General features: G+C 37.1%; 1 protein-coding gene across 1 annotated transcript in view; it reads left to right on the forward strand.

Moving 5' to 3' along the window:
• The window catches only part of LOC121374034 (putative carbonic anhydrase-like protein 1), a 34,400-nt gene extending 13,245 nt beyond the window's left edge, over window positions 1-21,155 (forward strand). Inside the window, exons 4-11 of the mRNA XM_041500911.1 lie at window positions 6,106-6,297; window positions 7,444-7,539; window positions 9,642-9,708; window positions 10,791-10,945; window positions 15,791-15,919; window positions 17,111-17,150; window positions 17,657-17,744; window positions 19,427-21,155. Coding sequence (XP_041356845.1) covers window positions 6,106-6,297; window positions 7,444-7,539; window positions 9,642-9,708; window positions 10,791-10,945; window positions 15,791-15,919; window positions 17,111-17,150; window positions 17,657-17,682 — 705 coding nt within the window. The 3' untranslated portion in view covers window positions 17,683-17,744; window positions 19,427-21,155. The remainder of the gene's footprint in view (window positions 1-6,105; window positions 6,298-7,443; window positions 7,540-9,641; window positions 9,709-10,790; window positions 10,946-15,790; window positions 15,920-17,110; window positions 17,151-17,656; window positions 17,745-19,426) is intronic.
• Window positions 21,156-21,887: the final 732 nt, after the last annotated feature.

Genomic DNA, 21,887 nt, shown 5'->3' on the forward strand with positions numbered 1-21,887 from the left:
TCTGTGTATAATTACCATTGATCTAAGCGCTGTATTCCCTGTTTGTAATTACCATTGATCTAAGCGCTGTATTCCCTGTTTGTAATTACCATTGATCTAAGCGCTGTATTCCTTGTTTGTAATAATTACCATTGATCTAAGCGCTGTATTCCCTGTTTGTATTACTATGATCTACGCTGTATTCCCTGTTTGAATCTTGAACAAAACGCTGTATTCCCTGTTTGTAATTACCATTGATCTAAGCGCTGTATTCCCTGTTTGTAATTATTATTGAACAAAACGCTGTATTCCCTGTTTGTAATTACCATTGATCTAAGCCATTGATCTAAGCGCTGTATTCCCTGTTTGTAATTACCATTGATCTAAGCGCTTATTCCCTGTTTGTAATTATCATTGAACAAAACGCTGTATTCCCTGTTTGTAATTACCATTGATCTAAGCGCTGTATTCCCTGTGATTAATTACCCCGCTGTATTCCCTGTTTGTAATTATCATAAACGCTGTATTCCCTGTTTGTAATTACCACTGATCTAAGCGCTGTATCCCCTGTTTGTAATATCATTGATCGCTGTATTCCCTGTTTGTAATTACCACTGATCTAAGCGCTGTATTCCCTGTTTGTAATTATTGATCTACGCTGTATTCCCTGTTTGATTATCATTAAGCGCTGTATTCCCTGTTTATAATTACCACTGATCTAAGCGCTGTATTCCCTGTTTATAATTACCACTGATCTAAGTGCTGTATTCCCTGTTTGTAATTACCATTGATCTAAGTGCTGTATTCCCTGTTTGTAATTACCATTGATCTAAGCGCTGTATTCCCTGTTTGTAATTACCATTGATCTAAGCGCTGTATTCCCTGTTTATAATTACCATTGATCTAAGCGCTGTATTCCCTGTTTGTAATTATCATTGAACAAAACGCTGTATTCCCTGTTTGTAATTACCATTGATCTAAGCGCTGTATCCCCTGTTTGTAATTACCATTGATCTAAGCGCTGTATTCCCTGTTTGTAATTACCATTGATCTAAGCGCTGTATTCCCTGTTTGTAATTACCATTGATCTAAGCGCTGTATTCCCTGTTTGTAATTACCATTGATCTAAGCGCTGTATTCCCTGTTTGTAATTATCATTGAACAAAACGCTGTATTACCTGTTTGTAATTACCATTGATCTAAGCGCTGTATTCCCTGTTTGTAATTACCATTGATCTAAGCGCTGTATTCCCTGTTTGTAATTACCATTGATCTAAGCGCTGTATTACCTGTTTGTAATTACCATTGATCTAAGCGCTGTATTCCCTGTTTGTAATTACCATTGACTGTATCCTGTTTGTAATTACCATTGATCTAAGCGCTGTATTCCCTGTTTGTAATTATCATTGAACAAAACGCTGTATTACCTGTTTGTAATTACCATTGATCTAAGCGCTGTATTCCCTGTGTATAATTACCACTGATCTAAGCGCTGTATTCCCTGTGTATAATTACTGTCACGGGGATCCTATAATACCCGTAACTGAATAAAACACGATTATCCAATTATCTCTTCTAACTGTATATCTATTAGATCTCTCTGTATCGGGCAGTCTAATACCCGAGTGGCTCGGCTCTAGGTATGATCAGAGATAAGATCTGATATAAATATATATATGTAGCACGTTTAGTTCACTAGAAAACACAACAAAACACAATACACTTTGGAATCTGTATTAACACTACGCTGACAAATGTACTTGCCGCAGTAGTTAATTAACAACAACAATATAATAACAACCCAGAGCTAATCACTTAATTAGTTAATCTCTAGGTGTCTAGTTTACACAATATTCTAATCACTTCACCGTGATACAACACCCACACGTGTGATAATTGAGAAACGCTGCCAGGGGAACTTAATTAATAAAGGAATTACAACTCTATTCCTAACTGGTTAATTTTTAATTAACCCTTAAATACTCATTCAGTAACCTTGTAATACAGAATTAATACTGGTACCTACCACAATAAAGACAATAGCATACAGTTTACCTAGGTCCTCTAGGATGACCGGCTAAGCTTTATATTTTTTTGAGCATTGAAGCCTACAATTTACTTCGTCAGATTACCGGAAACACTGTCTAAACAATATTGGTATAATACAGTATTAAAAGATTTAAAGTCACATCAATCACATCAAGGTTATACAACAGAGCAGAAATATATATTTACCAGTCCAGACGGACAAACGTTCCCCGGGAGCCTTCCAATGTTTCTCCCCGATATCTCTAAAATCCTATCTATTTATTCAAAAATCTCAGAGACAGCGAATATCGCCTGGGGGCACAACGCGGTACCTCACCTATCATGTGATATTCCCACAACTCCCAGAGACGGTATTTTTTTCTTAGATGGTCAGACTTACTGTCGCCAGTTCGCTAGAAATACCCGGTCGTAAAACCGCACTACCTGAGTTATTACGTAACTACTGGCCACATGGCCTCCACACCTGGTCTAAGTGTGTATTAGGGGGTACGGTCACGCGGAGGTATTACGTAACAAAGTGCACACGGCCCTCTAAAACAATTAACATCGCCACAGGCGAAAAGATAAGAGCATGTGCCGTCACAATTACCATTGATCTAAGCGCTGTATTCCCTTCGTGCAATTACCATTGATCTAAGCGCTGTATTCCCTGTGAATAATTACCATTGATCTAAGTGCTGTATTCCCTCTTTGTAATTACCATTGATCTAAGCGCTGTATTCCCTCTTTGTAATTAACATTGATCTAAGCGCTGTATTCCCTCTTTGTAATTACCATTGATCCAAGCGCTGTATTCCCTGTTTGTAATTACCATTGATCCAAGCGCTGTATTCCCTGTTTGTAATTACCATTGATCTAAGTGCTGTATTCCCTGTTTGTAATTACCATTGATCCAAGCGCTGTATTCCCTGTTTGTAATTACCATTGATCCAAGCGCTGTATTCCCTCTTTGTAATTACCATTGATCTAAGCGCTGTATTCCCTCTTTGTAATTACCATTGATCTAAGCGCTGTATTCCCTCTTTGTAATTACCATTGATCCAAGCGCTGTATTCCCTGTTTGTAATTACCATTGATCCAAGCGCTGTATTCCCTGTTTGTAATTACCATTGATCCAAGCGCTGTATTCCCTGTTTGTAATTACCATTGATCTAAGCGCTGTATTCCCTGTTTGTAATTACCATTGATCCAAGCGCTGTATTCCCTGTTTGTAATTACCATTGATCCAAGCGCTGTATTCCCTCTTTGTAATTACCATTGATCCAAGCGCTGTATTCCCTGTTTGTAATTACCATTGATCCAAGCGCTGTATTCCCTGTTTGTAATTACCATTGATCCAAGCGCTGTATTCCCTGTTTGTAATTACCATTGATCTAAGCGCTGTATTCCCTGTTTGTAATTACCATTGATCCAAGCGCTGTATTCCCTGTTTGTAATTACCATTGATCCAAGCGCTGTATTCCCTGTTTGTAATTACCATTGATCTAAGCGCTGTATTCCCTGTTTGTAATTACCATTGATCCAAGCGCTGTATTCCCTGTTTGTAATTAACATTGAACAAAACGCTGTATTCCCTGTTTGTAATTACCATTGATCTAAGCGCTGTATTCCCTGTGTATAATTACCATTGATCCAAGCGCTGTATTCCCTGTTTGTAATTACCATTGATCTAAGCGCTGTATTCCCTGTTTGTAATTACCATTGATCCAAGCGCTGTATTCCCTGTTTGTAATTACCATTGATCTAAGCGCTGTATTCCCTGTGAATAATTACCATTGATCTAAGCGCTGTATTCCCTGTGAATAATTACCATTGATCTAAGCGCTGTATTCCCTGTGAATAATTACCATTGATCTAAGCGCTGTATTCCCTGTTTGTAATTATCATTGATCCAAGCGCTGTATTCCCTGTTTGTAATTACCACTGATCTAAGCGCTGTATTCCCTGTGAATAATTACCATTGATCTAAGCGCTGTATTCTCTGTTTGTAATTATCATTGATCTAAGCGCTGTATTCCCTGTTTGTAATTACCATTGATCCAAGCGCTGTATTCCCTGTTTGTAATTACCATTGATCTAAGCGCTGTATTCCCTGTTTGTAATTACCATTGATCTAAGCGCTGTATTCCCTGTTTGTAATTACCATTGATCTAAGCGCTGTATTCCCTGTGAATAATTACCATTGATCTAAGCGCTGTATTCCCTGTTTGTAATTACCATTGATCCAAGCGCTGTATTCCCTGTTTGTAATTACCATTGCACAAAGCGCTGTAATCCCTGTTTGTAATTATCATTGCACAGAGCGCTGTAGTCCCTGTTTGTAATTATCATTGCACAGAGCGCTGTAATCCCTGTTTGAAATTATCATTGCACAGAGCGCTGTAGTCCCTTTTTGTAATTGTCATTGCACAGAGCGCTGTAGTCCCTGTTTGTAATTATCATTGCACAGAGCGCTGTAATCCCTGTTTGTAATTATCATTGCACAGAGCGCTGTAATCCCTGTTTGTAATTATCATTGCACAGAGCGCTGTAGTCCCTGTTTTTAATTATAATTGCACAGAGCGCTGTAGTCCCTGTTTGTAATTATCATTGCACAGAACGCTGTAATCCCTGTTTGTAATTATCATTGCACAGAGCGCTGTAATCCCTGTTTGTAATTATCATTGCACAGAGCGCTGTAATCCCTGTTTGTAATTATCATTGCACAAAGCGCTGTAGTCCCTGTTTGTAATTATCATTGCACAAAGCGCTGTAATCCCTGTTTGTAATTATCATTGCACAAAGCGCTGTAATCACTGTTTGTAATTATCATTGCACAAAGCGCTGTAGTCCCTGTTTGTAATTATCATTGCACAGAGCGCTGTAATCCCTGTTTGTAATTATCATTGCACAAAGCGCTGTAGTCCCTGTTTGTAATTATCATTGCACAAAGCGCTGTATTCCCTGTTTTTAATTATCACTGGACAAAGCGCTGTAATCCTTGTTTGTAATTATCAATGCCTTGCTAGCTGTATTCCCTGTTTGAAATTATCATTGCAATAAGCGCTGTAGTCCCTGTTTGTAATTACCAATGCCTTGATCGCTGTATTAACTGTTTGTAATTGTCAATACATTGATTGCTGTATTCCCTGTTGGTAATTATCAATGTTTTTATCGCTATATTCCCTGTTTGTAATTATCAACCCATTGTTCACTGTATTGTCAGTTTGTAATTACCAATCGACTGATCGCTGTATTCCCAGTTTGTAATTACCAGTGCTCTGAGCGCTGTATTCCCAGTTTGTAATTACCAATCGACTGATCGCTGTATTCCCAGTTTGTAATTACCAATGCTCTCAGCGCTGTATTCCCAGTTTGTAATTACCAATCGACTGATCGCTGTATTCCCAGTTTGTAATTACCAATGCTCTCAGCGCTGTATTCCCAGTTTGTAATTACCAATACTCTACGCGTCGTATTCCCTGTTTGTAATTACCATTGCTCTACGCGTAGTATTCCCTGTTTGTAATTACCATTGCTCTACGCATCGTATCCCCTGTTTGTAATTACCATTGCTCTACGCGTCGTATTCCCTGTTTTTAATTACCAATCGACTGATCGCTGTATTCCCAGTTTGTAATTACCAATGCTCTCAGCGCTGTATTCCCAGTTTGTAATTACCAATGCGTATTCCCTGTTTGTAATAGTCAATGCATAATTAAAGAAAGAATATTTAATCTATTTAAACAAAAATCCTACAGTTTAATAACAGAGTCGGCAAAAGGATCACTATATAAACACTTAATAAAGGAATATCAATTACAAACATATCTGACGAAGCCAACTGATTCACGTAATATAAAAGAAATAACGAAAATGAGAATTTGTGCACACAGGCTAAATATTGAAGCTGGTAGGTACACAAATATCGAGAGAACACAAAGAGTATGTACATTATGTAATATTAATGAGATTGAGGATGAGTTTCATTTTATTCTTCAGTGTCCACGATACGAAAATTTAAGAAATAGATTTATTAAGAAATAATTGCACTAAACCCTATATTCTCTGTTTGTAATGAGCTGTGTATTCTGCCAGGTAGACGGGTCTCTGACGAACACCGGACACGACATCGTGTTTGAGGTGAACCACACCGTGAAGCCGTCGTACACGTTCTCCGGCGGCCCGCTTTGCTACACCTATACCATTCACCAAATCAAGGTGCACTTTGGAAAGGTCGACCAGATCGGTTCGGAACATTCCGTGGCAGGTCGTCCGTTTCCGCTAGAGGTAACGACAAAGTCTGTAATACAAAATTTAATTGTCTGTAGATAATTATATACCGATAAACCTTGCCTTGTAGCATCTTTATTTTCCCACAATATTCTAGCCTTATGATCAAAATAACTATCTGTTTGTTTTTAATATGAACTAGGACCAGTTTTTAATTTAAGGTACATATTTAAATCTCATATTCTTTCTAATATTGTTTAACATACACCACATCTGGCGTTGAAAACTACTTACTCATAATAAATACTAATTTATTAATAATGCAATTATCTGAGGAAAATTAATTTTGAAAACAGCAATTGATATTTATAGAGAATGCATATTATTACTACTGTAATTAATTTTTTTAAAGATAAATGCAAAACTTTAAAAATATTTTTCACTTAACACAATCCTAGACGTTTCTGCCCTCAAATTAAACTTTAAAAAATAGTCTATCCATCATACCCTTGCAGTACACCCACAGTTATATTTACATGCTTGTACATACAGTTCTTTATTACTTATTATTTAAAACAATAGTCTATCCATCATACTCTTGCAGTACACCCACAGTTATATTTACATGCTTGTACATACAGTTCTTTATTACTTATTATTTAAAAAAATTAGTCTATCCATCATACTCTTGCAGTACACCCACAGTTATATTTACATGCTTGTACATACAGTTCTTTATTACTTATTATTTAAAACAATAGTCTATCCATCATACCCTTGCAGTACACCCACAGTTATATTTACATGCTTGTACATACAGTTCTTTATTACTTATTATTTAAAAAAATTAGTCTATCCATCATACTCTTGCAGTACACCCACAGTTATATTTACATGCTTGTACATACAGTTCTTTATTACTTATTATTTAAAAAAATAGTCTATCCATCATACCCTTGCAGTACACCCACAGTTATATTTACATGCTTGTACATACAGTTCTTTATTACTTATTATTTAAAAAAATAGTCTATCCATCATACCCTTGCAGTACACCCACAGTTATATTTACATGCTTGTACATACAGTTCTTTATTACTTATTATTTGAAAAAAAACACCCTCAAAACACCGACGTTTGTTTTTATTCCTTTTTTTCTCTATAAATATGTATTTGTGAACGGGAATTTCTGTTTTGTTTCAGTTACAACTGTATGGCTACAATTCTGACTTGTATGTTAATTTCTCAGAAGCGAAAGTGAAACCACACGGAATAGCAGCCATGGCTATATTTGGAATGGTGAGTTATTCAAACATCTGTATTGGATCATCACCTACAGTGGGATGTGTAGAACCAGCCAATGGCTACCAAATCAGTTATTTTGCTCACTAATACTGCAGCATTTATTTTATATAAACGATTTGCACCTAATAACTCATTTCTTTTCTTCCTTTTGATTTCTTCCTTTATTAAGTTAACGTCTTGCCATCTATCTCAATATTCTGCACCAATTTAACAACATAATATCAATTTTATTGCAACATGTTAATATTTTCTTCGTCACTGATAATTGTTGTGTACAAATAAGGGGCATAATTAAATTGTGTTCATTTTCAGTAAATATTATATTTTATTAATTATTTTAAAAACCTCTTGTTTTCACGAACAATTTATTGGACATGAAAAGGACTGACATTTGCTATAAATAAATACATATCTGATACGCGAACAAACACTTTATTACCTTTTAAAGTAATTATCTAAAATATATTTTTTAATTTGATTACCACACATATATTACAGTGCCCATAAATTTCAATTTCTCCCCGATGTAATACAGTTTATTTCCATGTTTGAAATGGTAATAAGCGGGTATAGTATTCATATTTGTAATATCGCATAAATCTACCAGAAAATAGTTGCTTAACAACGAATATCCAGAGTGTCACCTTCACCTTCCTACTAAGCCAATCAGGCTACTAATAGCTGATATCACATTACAAGTATGCACTGATTCACTTCCTACACATGTGTTCCCATGCATGTGTTATAAAAAGGTCTGGTGCTTATTTATGTACTGTCACATAAGATTTCTCGTTTATGATTACATTATATTTGTGGACAAAGTAATTTTCGCACTTGGCAGCTAAATTAGCTGTCCTCCTGTACGAGCCAGGCGACACGTAGTCGAGTGTTATTTTAATGGACTTTATGAAGACCAAATTGATCAGCTGCCACCATTGACTCTCATTTCACCGTGGGCCAAAACCGGACCCGCTTTTCGAATTTCTAACTAGACGGTCAACGTCTGCGTGAAGTGGTTAGAACGTCAACAAGTGTAGTGAGTAGTTTAGTGAAGCGCTGTGCTACAGCTAAGACAAGATACCAAGAGAAAAGACTTGTAAAGTCGTATATTAATAACTCTGAATAATTCATTAATAAAGTTATATACAGATGCCATTCTTGTAATTAATATAAGGATCGAAGTTGACAGGAGACAGGCAGCAGATGCCCTTTAAAATGCACACTATTATTTCTGATAATCAATTTGATAAGCAGGTTTTGATTTTCATGATATTGTTTTACAGTATTACAAACACATTGAGAATTGCCCATTTTCAGTAGCGATATCGTCATAATATGCGTGCAGATCATAAGCTTTTATCCATAGTTGTCTTCTACATTGCTGCTGAAAAAGGTTAAACTATGTGTCTAGTAAGAAGTCTAATTCCACTTTCTGCTTTTCAGTTTCTAACATTTGCTTCTAAATTGAAATATAAAAAGCATAGACCGCTTCTCACTACACAGAATTAATTTCTAGGCTTGCAGTTTTTGTCTCTTTCTGTATAAGAGCAAATCGCTGCTCATATATGTACCTTCTCTTAAAGTAAGATATTATAGTCTGTGATTTTAAACTACAAAACACTGAAAGTAGATGTAAGCAAAATGATATTTGTTTATTATCACCTAACATCGTTCGTCCATTAAGGTATTCTGGAAATTCGAGATGACCATACCAGTGCGCACATTTCGCACGTAGTCCAGGTCAGTGACAGATGCTCTTAACAATAATCAAATAGACATTCACACTTGGGGCGACTTGTAACATGTGGAAATGTTATTTAAAATCCTCTTATCGTCTCAGACTTTCTTCCCACTCCAAAGGAAAAGAAAGAGAATGGGATAAAAAAAGAGAAAAAAGAATAGAAAAACCAGACTTATTTTTTTATGATAGGTTTTCCCCTTTTAATTATATTAATTATGCACTTTAGTACAAAGAATTATATTGACATTGTTCTCACACTGCGTCGGCTGCAATGTTTGAATAAAAAAGAGTCAGTACATCACATAACAAATATTAGTTTTTTGTATCCATACAAATATATACGATTTGTTTTCAGATTAGCAGTGAAAAAAACTCAGAGTTTGAGATTTTAGTCCAAGCAACAACACAAACTCGATTTAAAGGTAAGCAAGAGAGAGATTTCCAAAAACATGATAACCCATTTCAAATGGGGGCGATACGTAACGCAGTGGTAAAGCGCTCGCTTGATGCGCGGTCGGTGTGGGATCGATCCTCGTCAGTGGGCCCATTGGGCTATTTCTCGCTCCAGCCAGTGCACCACGACTGGTACATCAAAGGCCGTGGTATGTGCTATCCTGTCTATGGTATGGTGCATATAAAAGATCTCTTGCTGCTAATCGAAAAGAGTAGCCCATGAAGTGGCGACAGCGGAATTCCTCCCTCAATATATGTGTGGTCCTTAACCATATGTCCGAAGCCATATAACCGTAAATGAAATGTGTTGAGTGCGTCGTTAAATAAAACATTTCCTTCCTTCCTTTCCATTTCAAATGAGTCGACAAAACTCTTATTACATTTAAATCGGAAATATAATGCTAAGAAAGATGTTCCATTCCCATATTACAACATTTTTTTTTTTTTTTATCTATATAATAAAGAAAACAAAACACATGAACATTATAATTAAATAATGTGTTGTATCCATTATCACAACATAATAAAAGTAAAAAAATGAACTTGTTTGTTATTTAGGAAAACATACACATAATTAAATAATAAAAGTACATCTTTGGATCAAAATTTAAATACTATTTGATTTTCCTTTAGACGATTGTCTTTGTTGTTCTATTTTCACTATTGATAACATTTATAAATATATTATTCTATTTTGTAGCCGATCGGTTATCTATAGGTAGTTTTTCTCTACGATAAATCTGTGGTTATATTTTCTAGCCGCTCGGTTATATGTAGGTAGTTTTTCTATACTATAAATATATTATTCTATTTTCTAGCCGATCGGTTATCTATAGGTAGTTTTTCTGTACTATAAATCTATTCTGTTTTCTAGACAATCGATTATCTATAGGTAGTTTTTCTATACTATAAATATATTATTTTATTTTCTAGGCGATCGGTTATCTATAGGTAGTTTTTCTGTACTATAAATATATTATTTTATTTTCCAGGCGATCGGTTATCTATAGGTAGTTTTTCTGTACTATAAATCTATTATTTTATTTTCCAGGCGATCGGTTATCCATAGGTAGTTTTTCTATACTTTCTATCCTCCCGAACACGGAGAGCTATCTGACATATGACGGGTCGTTCACTCAGCCCAGCTGCATGGAGACCGTCACGTGGATCATATTCAACAAGCCACTGCATATAACGAAAGAACAGGTGATATATTTAACATTTAACATTTTGATATAACAAAAGAACAGGTGATACATTTAACACTTTGTTATAACAAAATAACAGGTGATATATTTAACTCTTTGTTATAACAAAAGAACAGGTGATATATTTAACGCTTTGTTTTAACAAAAGAACAGGTGATATATTTAACATTTTGTTATAACAAAAGAACAGGTGATATATTTTAAAAATGCATATTATTAGGCCTATTGGTAGGATACGTTCGAGTAAAAACGACGACTCACGATACGCAAGTGATACTTTTCTTTTCTTTGGGACGACGTAATTTGTCAGTTTTGTGATTTTAGATGGGAAAGTCTACTTAATCAAGGGTTTTACAGAATTACTTACAGTAATAAAGCAGGACGGCTGATAATGTCCATTACGATTTGAGGGGTATCCGTGCGGTTAACACACAATACCCTGTGGTATTAATAAAAGAGGCACGTCTTTTTAGTGTGTCTAGACACAATGTCTGAGGAGCGTCTAAGTATACACCTGCCAACAGGAACCACAGGTACAGGCCACGGAAAGAAAAGACCAATTAACCAAGAAAACACTCCGATTATTATTTCAGTACATGGGTTAATTTATGTACAAAACATAATACAGTTATTTCAACACTTTGACAACGGTGATTTATTTTGTATTGAAAAATAATATATAATTGTTGCTGGCTTACTGGGATGGCTGTTATTACAGAACATTGCGATGCATCCGCACAAATCAGGTATGTTTTGTTTCTTCAGTTCGAAGACTAATTCCTGACATGACGTAACCACCAGCTCGCCAGAGTGCGAGTGAGAATAATTTTAACATGCTCATATACCACTAGAGTTTCGAGCATATCCGTCCCGGGGCCTGTCTCTGGATAGCCAGTGACTTGCTCCGGGACAGAACAAAATTAAGGCGATAATTTTGAAATTTACAGCCAAAAATTAAATAGTGGGCCTTTAAAATTTTGATGCGCATCTCTAATTAATATAATTAATAAAGAAAATTCTACTCATTAAATTTGGTCGCTAGATTAGATCGGGCGGTCAATTTTTTTTAAAAATAAATAGATATAACAACGCCTGTTTTGGGATGGGGGTTGAAAATGGACAGAATTTTAAAAATAGCAATTAGTAAAAGAAATTAGTAGGATTAAAATTAGAAAGAAAAAGGTTACAAGCCAAAAATAATTGAATTGACTGCTCGGCCGAATATTTATATAATTTGGAGCATTTTAGAAGGACAGTCCAAAAATAAATAAGAGAAAGAAGAGAGGATCGGACTATATAATAATATTTTTTTAAAAAGAATTAATTTCGACATAAAATTTAGAACGAAGGTCTAAAAGTTTAAAGTCCGATCTTATGGTTCGGGCCGGAGGGGGGGGGGGGGGGGGCGTAAGTTTGAGGTGGGCGGAATTTGGAAGACGAATTTAGTAGTTAGGTCAAAGACCGAAGAGCAAACAATAAAATTAGATTGCTCGACCGAAAAGGCTATACGGTGATTTGAGCAATTTAGACGGGCTGCCAAAATAAACTGCGTCGGACTGTTTACAAAAAAAACCCCAAAAAACAAAAACAAAACAATAAAATTTTGAACTGCGGCCAAAAATGTTTAAGTCCAACAAAGCCCTAAAAAAGTACATGTCCTAGGAGAGGTTCCGCAGCGGAACTCATGGTGAGTTGATGGGATGATCGGCTCGGAACTTCGGGAAGAAGTGTGGCAGGTCGATGTAGCACTCTCCCCGAAGTATTGCTGAGTAGTCTTCCGGAAGTATCAGCTTGATAATCCGATGGACGATTGGATTATCCATGTCTGATTTCAGCAAGCCTTGCCGGTACATCCCGTTCCGCTCCGACGTCAGATAGTAGGTGCGACTTCCCTCGACGTACTGGAACTGGTACCGCCCTTGACCAGTTGGTGTTGGTCTCCAGCTCTTGGTGACGAAGGGGCCTGGCAGCTGAGAGGTACCGTCCAGAAAGCTTGTTGCGTGCGATCTGCTAAGTCGTGGGCTGTGTGTCGGACAAGTCCTGGACCGACACCTTCCTCTTCTTGGCTTCACGCTCTGCAACCGCTGTCGCAACAACTCGTGGAGACGCCGGTGGATTAGTTGGTGCGGACTACACTTTTCCTGTTTCCATCGGCGTTGGTGCTGCAGGGGGAGGGGCCGCCACTGCCGGTTTAGCCGACAGCTTTGGCTCCCCCTTTGCCGCTCCTGGGGTCTGCTGCTTCCGAGTAGTGGGGGTCGGCGACGCAGAAGGGGCCGCCGCCGACAGTTGAGCTGCCGGTTTTGGCTCCCCCTGAACCGCCTCTGCCGGACTCGTCTTCTTCTGTGAAGCAGGAGGGACCGCCCCTGGCGGTTGAGCCGCCCGGCTTGGTCCCACCTGAGCTGCCGTGGGACGACGTCGTCTCCTACTTCGCGATCTCTTCTGTTTATTGTCACCATAATACAAGGTGACAATAGCCGTGCTCCCATTGTGTTCAACACGATACTTGGCCAAGCGGCCAAGCTCGTGCAGCACAGCCCCAAGGGTGGGGGTGGGGTGGGGGGTGGGGGTGGGGGTGGGTGGGGGGTGGGTTAGAGAAACCTCGACGTTTAAAAAACACAACCGCATTCTGCGCTGTCTCGAGTAGGAATGTTAGAGGGCGTATTCACTGGGATGGTACAAAATGGCTCGCCCGTTATATTATTATAATAGCCGTCACATTTAACCGTTTTATTAATTAACTATACGATTATACTTGTTGATATTAAGCAATAATGTGCATTATATATCTTTGAATATGCATACCAGACCAAATGCCTTAAAGAGACATTCCTGAGTTTGCTCCATTGTAAGATGTTTCCGACTAATAAACTATTTCTACGATTAAACTTACATATTAAATATATTTTCTTGTTTAGAATATCAGTGTCTGTATATTTAATGTGTTTCTGGTCGTCTTCATATTTCTAAGAAGCCCAAACTGGATTTTGTCTTCAAATAATTTCATACGTACGAAAAACAATATGTATCGGCGTATAAAGGTAGTGTCGCACGAGACAAAGGCGAGGCGTTAGCCGAGCGTTTTCTCGTGCGACACTACCTTTATTAGGGCCTCCACGAGTCCAATATATTGGACTCGAGTACTCGAGGGTCAAACTCGACCCGGACCCGAGTACCCGACGCTTACACAAGATGATAATGAGACAAAGGAATATAACGTAAAATAGCATTATATAGCTTAATTCCAGCACTGAACATGAATGCCAAATCATGCCAAATCATGCCATTGTATTGCATTTAGAAACCCGTTGATACGTTCAGTATTGTGACGGACGAACGGACGGCCAGATTAAAAAAGAAACTAGCAAATAGTCATATAATTATCGTGTAACTTGTATCGTTGATTAGTTACTGCTGAACTAGTTGCTCTACATTGTCTCACTTGTACGGGTACTCGAGTCCTGTGAATGGACTCAGTCTTTGCTAGACTCGACCCGTGCCCGAGTACTCGAGTACTCGTGGAGACCCTAACCTTTATACGCCGATAAAGTATTGTTACTCGTCCTCTAACTGTCTTAGAGCAGAGCCAAAATCTCGTGCAGCAATACCGCTTATAAAGTGAATGTCTGAAGTACTTTATCGGGATATAAATGTACTTCACGTGACCAAATATGAAGCTCCCATTGGACTAGAAATTCAGCTGTGCTCTAATTTAGGAAATAAAAGGAAATTTAACCTAGTACAAATATTAGAACGATCGGAAACACGTTTAATATAAAGCCACTAATATTTTGTGCAGAAAAATATATTTGATATGTAATTACAATCGTTAAAAAGTCTATGTTAGTCGATAACATCTTAAAAATTGCAGCGAACTCAGGAATGTCCCTCCTCTAATTTGATATAACAAAAGAACAGGTGAGATATTTAACGCTTTGATATAACAAAAGAACAGGTGATATATTTAACGCTTTGATATAACAAAAGAACAGGTGATATATTTAACGCTTTTGTGTAATAAAATACAAAGGTGAGATGTACTTTGCTTTCGCCATATGTTTAAAGCTGGTACTGAATTCGTACCTCCGCCCCGGATCTAACGATTGGCGGTGTCACAAGGTGGACCCATGGCAACTTTAAGTATTTGTATGCATGATGATCAAATATACCCACTTCCTCACCCCCGAATTCGTGTCCATGTATTGGCTTCATTTATGAGCGTACATTTCAGTGGAAAGGTTCACGGCCATTTCATTGGTTTCTCTCACACTATCCAGAACATACTAACTTAAGAGCGTACATTTCAGTGGAAATGTTCACGGCCATTTCTTTGGTTTCTCTCACACTATCCAGAACATACTAACGCCAGTCCTTGACTTAATATAACACCCCAGAGATATAGCTGATATGTGTTCTAAGGATAGCGTGTTTAAACGTAGGTTAGATATTATAGACGCCCACACGAAAGTGAAGGTTACAATTTCCAAAACAAAAAATAATCGATTTGATATTAAGGAATATGGAACATATGGCTATGGCGAAGGATGATTCTATTTTTGAAGTCCCTTTCATTTAAAATATTTCCTAATTCTGATTAATCAGCAGTATTTTAACTGTATCGGACATATTGAATACAGTGAATGTTACAAAAAAAACATACCAACCCCTCAACACCCCCTCCACCCCCACAAAACACAACAATACGAAACAAAAAACAAACAAAATAACCAAACAAACAAAAAACAACAACAAAAACAAACAAAAAACAACAGAACAACAACAACAACAACAACAACAACAACAACATAAAACGTATTGATTTAATTTTTCAAACATTTTGTTGCAGCTGTTTATTTTGCGTCAGTTACACAAGGCGCCGGAAGGCACCCCGCAGTTACTGATGGAGAACAACTTCCGTCCACCCATGCCGATGAACAGAAGAACTGTGCGGACGAATATAGCCCCGAAAAAAGAGGTTTATAATTCTGATTTATATTTTTGGGGGTACATATCCCGATAGAGACGAATATAAACCCGAAAATAGAGGTTTATAATACTAGTTTTAAATATGTCTGTGTTCGGAAACGTACCCGATAGGGACGAATATAGCCCCGACAATAGAGGTTTATAATACTAGTTTTAAATATGTCTGTGTTCGGAGACGTACCCTATAGGGACGAATGTAGTACGGAAGAAAGTGGTTTATAAGACAGTTTATTTTTGTTTGGGTGCATATCCCGAATTTTAACATTCGGCGTAGTGATTCTCTCAAAAATCCTTGGTGAAAAATATACAGTGCATTGAAAATAGTCATCATGTATCCATTAGAATACAGCCAATTCTTTGACAATAAGGCGGAGTGGGCGCGACGTAGAAAATAGTCATCATGTATCCATTAGAAAACAGCCAATTCTTTGACAATAAGGCGGAGTGGGCGCGACGTAGAAAATAGTCATCATGTATCCATTAGAATACAGCAAATTCTTTGACAATAAGGCGGAGTGGGCGCGACGTAGAAAATAGTCATCATGTATCCATTAAAATACAGCCAATTCTTTGACAATAAGGCGCGACGTAGCCTTGTGGTAATGCGTTCGCTTGGTGTGCGGTCGGTCTGGGATTGATCCGCATAGATGGACTCATTGGGCTATTTCTCGTACAAGCCAGTGTACCACGACTGGTATATAACAAAGGCCGTGATATCTTATCTGTGGGATGGTCATATAAAAGATACCTTACTACTAATGGAAAACAAATATAGCGGGTGTTCTCTGATGACTACGAGTCAGAATTACCAAATGTTTCACATTCAATAGCCGATGATTAATCAATAAATGTGCTCTAGTGGTGTCGTTAAACAAAACAAACTTTGACTTCATACGGTGATGTAATTAAATTTCAAACTTTGACGTATTTTTTAAACCTATCGTTCACTTTTATTAGATTTTGCAGTAACATTAATTTAAAAAAATATATATTTGTAAGTGAATGTATTTGGATATAACATTTTGTGGGCGTGTAATTCAGGTATAATCATGACATTTTATAAAAGTGAATACTTTTTTATCATTATGTAAGTTTACGATTGCCCTTTTAAATAATTTTTCGTATTTTGTATTCGTTTTTACGTATGATATTAATTTTACAATTTTCACTTTATTTTCAGCATGAAAACTGCGGAGTTAAGCGGATAACATTTTACGAAGGTATAGTAAAACTATATAGAAAATGTTTTTTATTTTCCACTAGGCAGAGGTTTATATACGTAAGTAATATATGTTGATAATTATTTTATTTCTAAAAAGCATAGCATACTAGTATATTAATATATTTTTAAATCGATAAAAAACCCACTTGAATTCTTTATATACTGTATTTGGTAATATTTGTGTTACATATCCACTGAATTCTGCTATACCAATGCGAACGTTTTCCTGCTATGTCGGCTTAACTCGGTCAAAACGCCACTTTATTTTGTAAGAATTGGGTAACACACACTAGTCACATTTTTATAAACTATAAATGTATCCACAGTGATTTTCTAGCAGCTTAAAATGTTTAATGCAAAACCATATTTTATAATATTGAATGCTGTTGTTTTTTTCGTTTTAATATAATTAACTGACGTGCCATTAGCATTAGGGATCGCATTCACTGGATTATGTTTAATATTTCGATTAAACTGCTACTATGATCCATTTTATAATTTCAGTTAATGACAAGTACAAAATCAATTGAACAGTTGGCACATATGAGATACACCGAACGTTCATTAAGTGCTTCCACTAAAACAGAAACAGGTAATTTTTTCATAGATGGTGATATATCCATATTCTAAAGACTCGTTACTCTATAAATAACTCTAGCCTTACGTAACGTACCTTTCAGAATAGAGGATCGCCCTCGATCCTACAAAGTAACGGACTTTAGAAAAGAGGGGCGGACAGAAACCTACACAGTAACGGACTTTAGAACAGAGAGGCGCCTAGAAACCTTGAAAGTAACGGGCTTTAGGATAGAGGGGATCCCAGGAAACTATAAAGTACCAGATTTTAAAAAAGAGGGCGAACAGAAACCTACAAATTAACGGACTTTAGAACAGAGGAGCGCCCAGAAACCTTGAAAGTAACAGACTTTAAAAAGAGGGGCGCCCAGGAATCTACAAAGTAACGGAGTTTAGAACAGAGGGGCGCCCACAAACCTTGAAAATAACGGACTTTAGAATAGAGGAGTGCTCACGAACCTTGAAAGTAACGGAGTTTAGAACAAAAGGGGGGGGGGGGCAGAAACCTTGAAAGTAACGGACTTTAGAATAAAGGGGCGCCCAGGAATCTACAAAGTAACGGAGTTTAGAACAGAGGGGCGCCCAGAAACCTTGAAAGTAACAGACTTTAAAAAGAGGGGCGCCCAGGAATCTGCAAAGTAACGGACTTTAAAACAGAGGAGCGCCCAGGAACCTTGAAAGTAACGGACTTTAGAATAGAGGGAGGCCCAGAAACCTTGAAAGTAACGGACTTTAGAATAGAGGGGGGCCCAGAAACCTTGAAAGTAACGAACTTTAGAATAGAGGGGCGCCCAGAAACCTTGAAAGTAACGGACTTTAGAATAGAGGGGCAGAGATGAATTGTACTTGTAGAATGCAGAAAATTGCATTTACGGAAATCTAGTTATCTATTTTTAAAAAATTTGCGGGGGAGCATATCCTCGAACCCCCTAGAAAGTTTGCTTTGCGTCCTCGATCTCAGTCAATCCCCCCCCCCCCCCCCCCGGTGTCTACTTGCTTCCGCCATTCCTGTACTATGAACAGCGTTCGTTAGTCTTAGTAGTGTACATAATCTATTGTGGTTATGATTGTTCACGCTAATAAAAAATAAGGTATAACTTGATGCACACTTCCATAAGCATGTTAATCAAACTAGATTGCTTATAATATAAGCATACAGGAAGTCGTTGTTAGAAAGCTTTTGTTTAACGTCAACACTAAAACACATTAATGAATTACTTATTGAATGCTGGGTATCAAACATTTGATAATTTGTACACGTAGTCTTGAAAGGCAATCTGCAACACGTTTCCATTAAAAGCAAGAAATCTTATATATGAATTTTTCAACAACAGGACGGTACATACTATGGCATTTGCTATACAAGTCATGGGTATGTTGGTATATAACTGAATTATGGCTACATAGCATTAACACAAACAAAACAATAAACCACTGTCAGAAACCCCTACAAAACCTTAAAAAACCCTTCACAACCCCCAAAAATAGACAAACAAGCAAACAAAGACACACACTAGTAAACTAGCAGATTAAAATATTTTCAGAATGCACATACAGCGTTTATTAAACTATATTTTATGTCTCGTAATCCGTGCGACTTTCACTCCAGTAGGTCAGCTGACATGTGACCTGATTTAAATTGATAAACGTTGATGCTTACTAAGTAGTAACTTGATCAGGTTTCCTTTCTCTTTACAGCACGACCAAGTCTTTCAATGATGTGTGTGGGCAGGGCAGTGGCGATCACTGCCGTTTCATACCGACCACTATTTTCAACTTCTGGGAACTGTATGATGCAGAATTGTGGCCAATATGGAGTACATATTCAGATAGACCCTTTCCAAGTGACTAATGTTAATATCAAATAGCTTGATATATTTGAAAAGAAACAATTTCAATCTGGAGTCTGAAATCAGTGAAATAGTCCCAAAAGTGACACAAAATGAAAATATAATAGAATGTGGATCATGTTTTCCCTACATTGGTAAGGAATCTACAAACTGGTCTGGAAAGTGTTCAAGAATAACACAAGATAAGAACCTGGAACACTTAAAGACACATGATGAGAATTGAATATGGAACAGCTATTTCCCATACGATTAAGGAAACTGCAAATTGGTCTGGAAACATGGCCAAGAGGACTGTGCTGCCACGGAGCGATGTGGAGATCGGAGGACAGCTGAATACGCATTGCATGACTTGCCGACTACCTATGCAAACATACAAAACAAACGACATGTATGGTGCCAGTATAGAATAGACAATGTCATCTGCTAGACCAAAGATAAACAAAGGCAAATATATCGCATAATAAATAAGCTCAAGTACAAAGTTTTGAAAAGTGGACTGCAAATCCCAGCAGTTTTAAGAATGTCCAATGTGACGTTATAGTAGAACAATGCCATGACGTCATGGTTTGGCAAAACATCGAGGAAAGCTTTACTGATGGGGAACTATTTTTTAACACACATTTTATATCTTTATTTATGAAATTTCTTCCAGACTTTATGTGTTCAAAGGCTCAGCAAAACCTTTTTGAAATAATGCATTGAAAAATCAGCGTCTAGTAATGATATTCCGTAAACATTATATTTGTAAGCGAGTATACACATCTGTAGATAAATGATAGTATGCCCATGACCTACATACTGTACATAGCATTATGTCATGTTGTCGATGTGTGTGATAACGGTGTATATATGAAATACATACAGACGTGGTGGTTCTTCTTTGACTCACAGTTCGTTATCAATGGGTCATATGGTGTTTTCAAGTGGATGTATGAATATGTATCTTTAAAACTTTCTGTAACATAAACAATATTGCTTTAATATACAATTCAAGGACAGACATTCGGCTTGTGGAAATATGAGAGAAATGGTGGATCACACGCTAGTGTCTTGTACAGTTTGTTATAGTGCATAGTTTGACATTTTGAAAAATGAGTCAGTTCAGTGGTATATTGATAAGTTGTAACACAGCTTGTTTATCTGACATGGATTAACCCATATCTATTTGCGGAAAAGTAGTTTACTACATTATATACAAGTATATGGTCATGGGTGTCGGAAACTGGGGTGGGGGATGGACAGGGGACACTGCCTCCACCTCGGAAGATAATATATTGCCCTCCCACCTTGTTGGAAGGCAAACATGATATATTATTGAACACTGTAGTTGCCGACATCTCCCTACGCCTACGCCGTGACACTAAAACGTCCTGGGTCCTGAAATCGATTCACGGATGGTTAACAATGCCCAGTGTATAACTATGTAGCGACTACTACATGGTTAACAATAAACAATAACGTAAATTAACAATCTTTTCGGTGCTGTACTAAACTGTGGATAAAAGAACACAGTATGCAATTACACATGATTGGTTAGCTTGAATATTTGTGTGTACATATTTAATAGGCAGTGGTGAAGAAACAATAAATATATATTTATATTATTGATGTTTCGTTGTTACTCATTGAACAACCGATTCCCATGTACGAACACAAACATTTATGTGGTGATCACCACTCTGAAAAGCCCACTCTTTCACCAGCGACTTCGTTAAGGAGTTTTAATCAACAGGCGGCAAACTAAATATCTTCTTTTTCAAAATGGCTGCTCTTAGAAACTTTGCTGCTTTTTGTCTTTTTCTTTCTTTCACAAGCTACATCAGTAGTCCAGTCTGTAAACTGAAATGAGCTGAAACTTTGCTGCTTATCAGTAACGTTGTGATAGTGGGTTTCTTCTCCCATAATCTGATTAAAATTAGCTCTACTGGGTCTACCAGTAGATCTAAAAGCATTGCGTGGACTCCCATGTCCAGGTGACATTTCATCTATAAATAACAATTTAAATAACGACCAATTACACTTCGCGTTTTATAGCGTTATTCGGGAGCATACAAATTCTAAAAATATAGGGCGAGACTATTTATGCAATAGGCAAACTTGTTGGTCTATTTCAGCATTAAAAAAACATGGGGAAAAGTGCAGTAATAAACTCTGGAGTGTATACTAGTATAAACAGATTTTATGGCTATACCATCACGGTTTTTTTTCCGTCTTGAAACGAATTTTATATAAAATTTTATATTGAAATTAATTTCCGGCATACTTCGTAATTCACCTGAATCATTTCGTATACCCTCGGCATAATCCCG

The sequence above is a fragment of the Gigantopelta aegis genome, chromosome 6, assembly GCF_016097555.1.
Source record: "Gigantopelta aegis isolate Gae_Host chromosome 6, Gae_host_genome, whole genome shotgun sequence".
Classification (NCBI taxonomy): domain Eukaryota; kingdom Metazoa; phylum Mollusca; class Gastropoda; order Neomphalida; family Peltospiridae; genus Gigantopelta; species Gigantopelta aegis.